Below are 10,503 nucleotides of genomic sequence, written 5' to 3' on the forward strand. Positions count from 1 at the left end.
TTTCAAATATGATGAGAAGGCCCAAGCTGAATCCTGGTATGTTATAGGAAATGCATTTCCTGCTGTGGGGCGCTTACACTCAGGGTCATTGGGGCCCCACTGTGCTGGGTGCAGCGTGGACACACAGTGACCAAGACCAGGCTGGCATAGCAGGGGGCTGCAGGTCAGGATTGAGGGGCACTGGTGGAGAAGGGGGGTCAGGCAGCCCCTGCTTTCACTCTGCCCCTGGCCCTGGTGCATTCTGGATGCATTTGTATTTCCCCGGAGGCCCCTCGACCTCTGCCCAGAGCAAAATTGCCAAGCGGGTGCAGGGATGTCACCGCCTCTGGGCTCCAGGACTGGCAGACTCTGTTAATGGTTCATTCACTGGGGGATAAGAGGCTGGAGCAGCCCCTGAAGGAGAGACAGACAGGGACCTCGCAGCTCCACAGACACCCAGGAACCGCTCCTTCCCCTGGCACGGAGTCACCCCAGGTAAGTGGGAGCCCCAGCCCTGTACGGACAGCCCTGGCATCACATGGCCTTACAGCAGCCTTCTTCTTTTGGGGTATCTGGTGAGCACAGGGGCTGCACACAGACTGGTGAGTTATTGTAGGGTCTCTGGTGAGCACGGGGGCCATGCACAGACTGGTGAGTTATTGTAGGGTCTCTGGTGAGCACAGGGGCTGCACACAGACTGGTGAGTTATTGTAGCGTCCCTGGTGTTCACGGGGGCCCCACACAGACTGGTGAGTTATTGTAGGGTCTAGGGTGAGCACGGGGGCTATGCACAGACTGGTGAGTCATTGTAGGGTCTCTGGTTAACACGGGGGTCATGCACAGAAGACTGGTGAATTATTGTGGGGTCTCTGATGAGCGCGGGGGCGGCACACAGACTGGTGAGTTATTGTAGGGTCTCTGGTGAACACGGGGGTCATGCACACACTCTGGTGAGTTATTGTAGAGTCTCTGGTGAGCACAGGTGCTGGGCACAGACTGGTTAGTTACTGTAAGGTCTCTGGTGAACACACGGGGGGCTGCGCACAGACTGGTGAGCTATGGTGGGCTCTACAGATAGTGTTTGCTATTTTGGCAGGCTGGGAGCTGGCAGCTTGTCTCTGGGGTTGGGAGACAGTCACAGGGAACTGATGGGTCTCCTGTCCCCGCAGGTGTCCCTCGCAGGGTCCCGCTGGAAGCTGTGAAGGCCCATCCCGGCCAGCGATGCTGATCCTGAGCTGTTCCTCCAAGCTGCGGCTGCTGGAGGGGATGCTACGGCGGGACCTGCCTGACACGCTGCTGGTGACCAGGACTCGCCCGCCCTCGCAGGGCCGAACCCTCCCACCCTCGGGCTGGGCAGAGAGCAGGGCAAAGTCCCTCATAGACACCTGGGTGATAGGGCACATATTGGACTGGGGTGCAATCCCCTGGGTCGGGGGTACCTGGAGGGCTGGCCCCTCCACCTGGTCAGGGGGTAGCAGTTTGGGGGCAGACCCTTTCTCCAGGTGAGGGGGCAGCAGTTCAGGGGCTGGGCAGGCTCTCATAGATCCACAGGGGATGTGCCGTACCCCAGCTTGTCACCAGGCCCCTGGGGGCAACCCCTGTAATGGGCCAGGGCCCGAGGCTCCACACAGCTCCACAGGGGCAGGCCCGTGACCTCCACCACTGGGCCTTTGACACCAGCCCTCCCATCTCTCTCCGTGGCTCCCTGCAGCGAATGCAGCCGAGCCAGGCCTGCGGGGGGCTTGGATCGGGCCCCTGCAGTGTGTGTTGGCAGAGACCCCGGCAGCCTTTGCAAAACACAGGAGCGGTTCATTAGTCACCTGGCAACACACTCCTCAGGTTAGCACAGGGAATCAAAGGTTAAGCCAAAGCCCAGCCTGGGCAATGAGCCAGCCAAGATGTCATGGGCCCCATGGCTGGCTCTGGCTCTGTTCCTTTATTCTTAGGCCAAGGTGATAGCTGCTGAGACCCCCCCAAAAGCCGGCTCTTAGCCCCGTATCCTGACCCTTTGCGGCCGCTGTTCTTCAGCTGGGGCCTCTCTGCTGCAGAGCCGTGAGGGGGAATCTTGCTCGCTCGGTGTGAACGTCCACCCCAGCCTTTGGGGTTTCCATGATCTCTCCAGATCCTCCTTGCGTGTGTGTAGACTTTATTCCCTTGGTTAATGAGGCTGGTCTCCAGCCAGGCTATTACATGAGTCACAACCCGTCCCTTCCCTTCACACGCTGCGCAGAGCAGTACAGGACGCAGAGGGAAACTGAGACCCACATTTGAATCAGAAAGATACTACAGAAAGCTTCTACTTCATCACACAGGCCCCCTGCCCTGGGTTAGGGGTAGCGGGAGGGCAGGCCCTTCCCCGAGGTTAGAGGTAGCGGTGGAGGAGCCCTCCCCTGAGCCTTCTCCTCACTCACCCCCCTTCCTCCCAAAGTCCAAATCCAGCACCAATGCCTACTGCTCACCCAGCGTAACCGCCAGGACCTGCCCATCCAATCAGAGCACAAGCGGGCTCTGTGCCAGCCAATCTCAATATGGTCAGGGTTTGCATAAGCCAATGAACATGTGGGCGGCTCCATGGCAGCCAATCACAGTGTGGGACAGCTGGGTGCTAGCCAATCATGGCTCTGAACACCCCCACCCGCCTGGCTCTGAATTTCCTCCTGGTCCTCACCATAGGTGGCCCTGACCACACCCAGCTAAACCATTGACAAAATGGGCCTTTTATATATTTGTATGAATCCTATGTGTGCCTCAGTTTCCCCTGGCTACCCGGTGCGGGAAGCAAACCGTGAGAGGGAACCAGCTGGCTGTGAGAAGCAGCAAAAATGTAAAGAAATGCAGCAAAGGGTAAGTGGGCAAAGGCCCCAGGGATGCTGGATTGCGCAGGGAGCTGGATACTAAATTGTCCCTTTAAGGAGGAGCAGGGGCTGTAGACACCAACCTCAATGCCTTTGAGAAGGGTTGTGATTTGATCCTGGTTGACCCTGCGGACTGGCTCTGCTGTCTCACCCCCATGCTCGGGCCCCCAAAGCCATAGAGACGTACAGCCAGATGGACGGCGTTAATACTGGGGACTGGGAACTGTTCCAAAAGACTCCACTGCTTATGTTTACGTGACACCTGAGGCTTATATGAAAGGGTTTTGGGGTGTGCAAAAGACCCAGGGTGGGACTTAAATGGAAGCCACCTGCCGACTGGGAGAAGCCCTCCCGACAGCTCGGATCCCAGTGCAGACACAGGTCTCGGGGCCGGGGGCTGGTAGTCATGGTTCTCCTGGACATCGGCCCTGACCTCCTGCTGAGATTTTCTGTATCAACGTAAGACAAAATCCAGTCCCTGATCCTGCCCCAGCCAAGGGTTTGAACCCCAGGAGCCAGAGGTTCAGACTGGAGGTGTCAGTGAAAAGGCGAATAGCTCGGCCGGCAGGTAGTAGGGTTTTCCCCCCTTGCCCGTAACACTAAGGAAAGGCCGTTGAGCTCAGGACACCTGTCTGTCTGGAAGTTGACCCCTGTATTTGAGTGGGGCAGGGGAACCGTCCCAGCTCCATACGGGAGATGTGAGTCACACGGGCTCCGGCAGAACTTCCCTCAGGCTGTGGCCACGGGAGCCAGCTCCCAGCCTGCTCTCCCTGGGGAACAGAGTCAGAGCTGAACCTGGTGGGAGCTGAGCCCCCAGCTGAGCATGGGCAGACACGGGCAGGGCATGGCCAATGTTAAGACCCGGAATCGCCAAAAGGGGGCTCCTGGCCTGGGGTGAGGGCAAGAGGTTAACCCCAGGAGGGGAAATGGATTCCTGGCATACACACAGCCCTGGGGTTGGGACACAACCAGCATCGGGGAGCCCCCTGCATCACCAGACCCTGGGACACCAGCGCCCCAGAGACACGGCTGGGCTAAGACCAGCCTCGCAGGGGGACACACCCACACCGATCCCCCAATGCTCCTGGGGTCACTCCCTACCCCAGCCTTGGGGTCAGGACACCCCAGGGTGCAGCCAAGATGGCCGACACATGGAGGAAGGGGGGGCCACGACCCTCCTCCCTCCCTGGCAGATGGGGGGGTGCAGTGGCTGGATCCCATCCCAGTTTCAAACCCAAAGGTTTTGCAGTGGCAAAAGGGTGCTGAGGCTGCATGAAAACTCCCCCCTGCCCCTTGCTAGTGTCAGCAAACAGACCCGTCCTAAGCGTGGATGTGAGACTGCTCTGAGCTGGGTATTGGAAAGGGTGAGTTTGATTCGAGCCAGCTGTGAGCATGCTGACCGTGCCTGGTAGGACAGGGATGGGGAAGGTGCTCTGGCTTCTATGGATAGCATTTGGGGGTTCAAATTTCACCAGGATGGTCACTGGTTAAAGTGACCCTGCCCAGTGAAGAGATGTAATAAAGTAGGATTTTTCTGTAATATTTTTACAACACTATGTGCGCCTCGGTTTCCCCCTATGTGTTGCATGGCTATCCAATTGCAGGGGTAAGGGAGAGGATTAAGTTTACGCTCAGGGCAGGCTAAGAGACTTAGGGGTGGGTGTCACCTCCCTGTGAGGATGGAATAAAGGGTCTTTAAGGAAATTGAAATCAACCCAGATCCCCAAGGGGGCCAGAGAGACAAGGCAAGCGCTGCTGACTCCTGGATTTCCCCACCTCTCAGCCGGGAGGCTGAGCAGAGACCCCAGCTCGAGAGCACAGGACTGGGAGGTGGGGGTGCTGGACAAAGATGGAGGCTCTCACCTGGAGCTGGCCAAGGAGGTCAGACAGAGACAGAGACAGCCTGGAAAGGGTAGGGTTACCATATTTTGAGTGTCCAAAAGGAGGACACTTCACAGGGCCCCGCCCCCGCCCCGCCCACGCTCCCCCGCCCCAACTCCACCCCTTCCCCAAAGTCCCCGCCCCAACTCCACCCCCTCCCCTGCTTCCTGCGAACATTTGATTCGCGGGAAGCCTGAAGCAGGTAAGGGGTGGGTGGGGGGAGGAGGCGTGGCCCCCCCGGCGTCTCCAGCCTGGGTCGGCTCAGGCCCGGCTCCCGGCCGAGCACCCCCGGCCCGCCCAACAATGCTGGTCCCTGACTCGGCCCCCGGGCCTCCAGCCGAGCACCCCCGGCCCGCCCAGCACTGCCGGTCTCCGGCCCGGCCCCCGGCCTCTGGTCCGGCACCGCTGCCCAGGCCCCCGGCCCGGCCCGGCCCCCAGCCCCCGGCTCGGCACTGCCGGGCCCGCATGTCCCGATTTTCCCGGACATGTCCGGCTTTTTGGGACTTCCCCCTGGACGGGGATTTGGAGCCCAAAAAGCCGGACATGTCCGGGAAAATCCGGACGTATGGTAACCCTAGGAAAGGGTCTTTCACTCCAGCTTGGCTGGGCCCTGGCTGACCGCAATGGACACTGCTTTACCCCCAGTTCTCTCTGCTGACCTAAGGCCGCTCCGTGACTCATAAACCAGCCTGGCTTGACAATGCTGCCGGGTGTCACTGCAAACACAGGCTGGGGTGTCGGAGCCCCCCAAGTGCGGCCAGGTCTCTCTAGGGGTCTGGCTCAGTGGGAGGCACCGGGCAGAGCTCGCAGGGTGGAGCAGGAGGGCTGCAGCCCAGAGGCTCCATCTCAGAGGCGGTGGCCTGCCCTGCAGGAAGAGTGGGGCCCCTGGGGGCTGGCACTTTGAGGGCTGCTCCAAGGGGCAGAGTAAAAGCTGGGGCCCAGCACCAATCCTGGGGATCCGGGACATCCCCGGACTCTGACCCCTGTGTCTTGGCAGGTCTACGGCGCTGTGATGCATGTGAACCGCGGGAACCCGGCTGGCCAGGAGGTGCTGGTGGATTCATGGCCAGAGTTCAAAACAGTCCTGACCCGGCCACGCAGAGAAGTGCGGCCTTTGCTGGGCCCCTCCCATCTGCCCCGCTCCTCTCCCCGACCTGACCCCATCGCTGCCCCGCTCCCCTCCCCCGACTGATGCCATCACTCCTCCACTCCCCTCCCCCACCTGATGCCATCTCTGCCCCGCTCCCCTTCCCCGCCTGATGCCATCTCTGCCCTTCCCTGACTTCCTTACCCCTTTCCCTGCTTGGTGTCATCTCTACCCCACCCCCTTTTGTCTGCCCCACCTCCCCACAGCCTGTCTCCCCTTCCTGCTGCCCAGACCCCCCGTCCCATTCTCCCCTAAGCCCCCTGGCTCCGTTCACAGGATCCCTTCCCCCCTCCTCAATCTCTTACTTGGGGCTCCCTGTGCCCCGCTTCCCCAATGCCGTCCCTGAGGGTCATGGGGGGAGGGCAGAGGCTGCGCTCACCCTCAGACAGTGTTCCCCCTGCAGGTGGCGTGGGACCCAAGTGATTATTTCACCAACTTGTACACGGCCTTCTACCGGGACAAGGGCGCCTGCCGGGCCCTGCTGGAGAACAGCCGCGCCGTGGACTGGGGCCAGGCCTTCCAGATACAGGGTGAGCCCCTCCAGCCCCGCTCTGTCCAGCACCTGTCACATGGGGGACAGGACCGCTCCCCCCCCCACAGGCCAATAGCCCTGAGGAGCCTGCCTGTGCCCCTTACCCCCCCCACAGGCCAATAGCCCTGAGGAGCCTGCCTGCGCCCCTTCTCCATCCAGACCCGGGATCCTGAATGAGCCAAGCTTGGGAACCCCGGTTGGGTCGTGCCGGCTCACAGTGGCCCTTGGCCCCTCCCTGCTGCTCTCCCCCACCGGGCCGGGCCCCCATGTCCATGGGCACCTTTCAGGGGCCCCTGCTGACAGCGCACGGCTGTCCCTGCAGGGCTGCAGGACGGGGTATACGAGACAATCAGGGACATCGCCAGGACCAGGGGGCTTGAGATGGAGACATATCTGTACCGGCCGCTGCTGCACCCAGACCCGCCCGCCATGCCCCAGTACCGGTAGGTGCCCCCCAGATATGGGGTGTGTGTGAGAGAATGGGGCAATGTACACAACCAGCCAGTGCTAGATGGAGGGGGGAGCGGGGTTGGGGGAAGGGAAGGGCCCTGGGGTGTCAGGCCAGAGGCCTCCTTTGTGCTCTAGATCTGGTGGCAATGAGTTCCCCAGGCGAACGCTGCTGGCAGAGTGAGGGCATCACCACGGCCCCACACAGATCCTCAGGCCTTGGGCACATGCTGCCAAGGATTTCCCATCCTGCTCCGGGGCAGGGCTGAGTAAGCCCTAGAGCTTCGCCAGGGGGCAGGGGCAGCCCAGCCTGGCCAAGAAACCTCTTTTGCCCCAGGATGGGGAGAGCAGGGGGAGGGGCAGCCTGTAACCCTTCAGTATCCTGGGACGGGCAGCCAGGGGTCCTTGACCCCAGAGCCGTCCCCTCTGAGGGGAGGGGGGCTCCAAGCACAGAGCCCCCGGGTCCCTCCTTTCCTGTCAGCGGGTAGGTCTCCGGGCAGGGGGTTCGCTGCCCACTGAGCCCTGGTGCTTTCATCTCAGGGAGCTGAGCTTAGCCAAGGCCCATCAACAGCGATGACTCTGCAGGGGCTGGACTGGGCCTTGTCAGACAGCCCCTATGCTGAGGTCGCAGGACTGCGTCGCTCCCCTCCCCGCATGCGCCAGGGCCTGACTTGATTCCCCCCACCCCCCGCAGGGCTCCCCCTTCTCCCCCACGCCAGGTCTATCCTCTCGCAGCCTCACCCCCCTTCTCCCTGTGCCAGGTCAGTCCCCCTCCAGCCTGCCTCCCCTCCATGGGGGACACTGGGGGGAGCGTTATGGGGCTATAGCCACCCCAGAATTTGCCATAGCCTCCCCTCCCAGTGCAAAGGGCAAAGGTTACGCAGCAGTAAGGGTGGCAATGCCATACCACGCCACCCGTCGGTCTCGGCTGCTGCTGGCGGCGGCGCTGCCTTCCGAGCTGATTGGCTCACGCCTCCCCCACGGGATACATTCCATGCGCCCCACACCCCAGTTTGGCAACCAGCCCCCCCCCCCCGCCCCGTAATTTTCAGTCCAGCCCATCTCAGCATCTCAACCAGGAAGAGGATGGCGCTGCCGGAGCCTGCTCCTCTCCTAGGCCATGTCATACCAGCTCAATTCCTGCTCCCCAGGCTCAGTCCCTTGTACCAGATCGACCCCCCCAGCCCCGGGCTCACTGCACCCCGCACCCCAAGCTGGGTCAACATCCCCGTATGCTCACACCTCCCATGTTTGGTCGCTCCCCGTTTCCCTCCCCTAGACTTACCCCTTCCCCTGCTGGTTCTAGTCCCCCCGACCCCCGCACTGACCCCCTCCCCTTGCCAGGTCAACCCCCTCTGTGCTCACCCCACCCTGTCCTGTGTCTCTCTCCCCCTGCCCTGTCTTGCAGGCCTGACAAGGGGCTCAGGCTGGCCCCCGTGTCCCCCGCCCACGCCACGCTGCTCAGAGACACCTGGATGTTTAGGGGGAATAGCTTGAGCCTGCGGTACCTGTGCCTCCTGATCCGCCACTTCCCCAATGCCTGCCTGCTGGGCCCTGAGGGGACCCCCATCTCCTGGTGCCTCACCGACCAGCTGGTTGCCCTGACGCACGGTTACACCCTCCCGGAGCATCGCGGCCAGCAATACATGAGGTCTGTGGTGGGGACGCTGTCGGCACAGTTGCATGCCCGCGGCTTTCCTGTTTACACCGGGGTGCTGCCCCACAACGAGCCTTCGTTGCACTCCCTGCAACGCCTCGGCTTCCGCATCCTGCCTGGGGTGTTCTACCAGCTGATGGTGAGGCCTGGGTTCACCCAGTCCCAGCCAGCCAGTGCCCTGGACTCGGCCCAGGACCCTGCGCCCAGCTCTGGGGAATGGCCACACACACATAGCACATAGCATGGGGGGAGGGGAGAGGAGGAGAAGGGGACATGGCCTAGGGCCCTGCGCACAGCTCTGGGGGACAGCCATGGTCTGCCAGCACGTAGCCCTCGGGGAGGGGATGAGACAGGGACACAGCCCAGCCATGCCCAGGGACCTTCCACCCCCGAGAAGGGGACACATTGACCAGCCACCAGGGAGCTCAGCTGTCAGCCCTTGGGAAGCCAGGGCCTGGTGGAGGAGACTAGCTCATGCTCCATTATTCCCTGGAGCAGGGCAGAGTCTCAGTAGGGGGCGCTCTCCCCGGCAGTCAGTGCTGGCCCCAAAGGGAGCAGGGTGAGGGCTCAGTAGGGGGCGCTCTCCCACTCCCTTCCCCAGGCAGTTTGTTGCTCGGCTGGGGCTGTGGTTGCGGTTGCGGGTTCCCTTTCCAGGACCTGTGCCTGGTCTTGCCAGAACTTTGGTGCAAGCTCCTTTGGATTCCGACCACAGGTCCCAGCTGTGGCCCACCGCTTACCTCCCCTGTGGTGATAGGGGGCAGGTGCTGGCCTTGCACGGTTGCTCCAGGACCAGCAGGCAGCTAGAAAGCCAGGCCAGGGCTTGTGTTGATGATGGTGCACTACACGTGGGAGGAGAGCAGCCATAGGACCCCACCATAGAGCCCTGCTGGGCCCAAACACAGGGAGGAGCATCCGCTTTTTTCCCTTCCCCCCAGAATGAACGTCCTCTGCCCTGGGCAGGGGACTTGGGACTGACCTGCCCCCTGCCAGCCCCAGTGCACAGGCTGCTCCTCCCCATGTAGCAGACCCAGTGAGCCGTTGGGTTGGGGGGAGGGGACCCCACACACAGCAGACATGGCAGGTTCTCCTCCCCCTTGCTGGTAGGTCAGTAGCCGTGTGGAGAGGGGGTGGGGCACTCCGGCTCCTTGCAGGCCCCAGGGACACCCATCCCCTTCCTCTCAGGGGGTGGGACAAAAAGTGAATTTTCTGTAATAGTTTTGATGCCCGCGTGCCTCAGTTTCCCACTGTACTAGTAATGTCTGCCCAGTGGGTGCCAAAGAGTTAAAAAGCCTCTCCTGGGGCAGAGCAGGGCCAGGAGGGGGAGTGTCACATGGCTGGGGGCAGAAACTGGGCGTTCAGGATCAAAACCAGCCCAGAGCAACGGAGGCACCACAAAGAAGAGGAGTTGGCGTTCGGTGGGACTCAGGAGCTCCCGGCTAGGACTGAAAGAGATGGAGACGGGATCCATGTTTGGCTCTTCAGCAACTTGGCTGGGTGGAGCCCTGGCCTTGTCTTCACCTTCACTTCTCTCTGCTGCCCAGGGACCTCCCAGGCCGGGTTCCAGGGGCCCAATAAACCGTGTGCTATGTGGAAAAGGCTTTGGGATGTCACTGCAAACATCAGTGGGGCTGGGGACACTGGTCCCCACAGCGCAGCCAGGTCTCTCCAGGGGTCTGGCTCAGTGGGACGTGCCGGGCAGAGCTCGTGGGGTGAAGCAGGAGGGCTGGAGCCGTGTGCTCAGCCCTGGAGGAAGAGAGTCTGGCACGTCACAGGGTTCCTCCAAGGAGTGGTTTAAAAGCTGGGGCGTAGCACTGATCCTGGGGAGCCACGACAGGGAGCAGCGCTGTGGGTCCCAGCCGGGGGCACCAGGCCAGTGTGGGGTGTCTCCTTCACAGCCAGAACCGACAGCAGAGAAGGACGGGCACATCTGCAGGCAGACCCGGGGTAGAGCCAGCCCTGCCCCCAGCCAGGGCACAATCCCACCAGGGCCCAGCGCCCTCCTCAC

The 10,503-nt window shown here is 62.0% G+C and overlaps 1 protein-coding gene across 1 annotated transcript; it reads left to right on the forward strand.

The window, feature by feature from the left end:
- The first annotated feature begins 366 nt into the window (after positions 1 to 366).
- Positions 367 to 10,093, forward strand: LOC128837480 (glycine N-acyltransferase-like protein 3). Its single transcript, XM_054028724.1, has 6 exons — positions 367 to 474; positions 1,149 to 1,278; positions 5,713 to 5,820; positions 6,266 to 6,392; positions 6,717 to 6,837; positions 8,250 to 10,093. Exons 2-6 carry the CDS (start codon positions 1,201 to 1,203, stop codon positions 8,737 to 8,739), a joined length of 924 nt encoding a protein of 307 aa, XP_053884699.1. The 5' UTR covers positions 367 to 474; positions 1,149 to 1,200; the 3' UTR covers positions 8,740 to 10,093.
- The last annotated feature ends 410 nt before the right edge of the window (positions 10,094 to 10,503 follow it).

The sequence above is a fragment of the Malaclemys terrapin genome, chromosome 4, assembly GCF_027887155.1.
Source record: "Malaclemys terrapin pileata isolate rMalTer1 chromosome 4, rMalTer1.hap1, whole genome shotgun sequence".
Lineage (NCBI taxonomy): Eukaryota > Metazoa > Chordata > Testudines > Emydidae > Malaclemys > Malaclemys terrapin.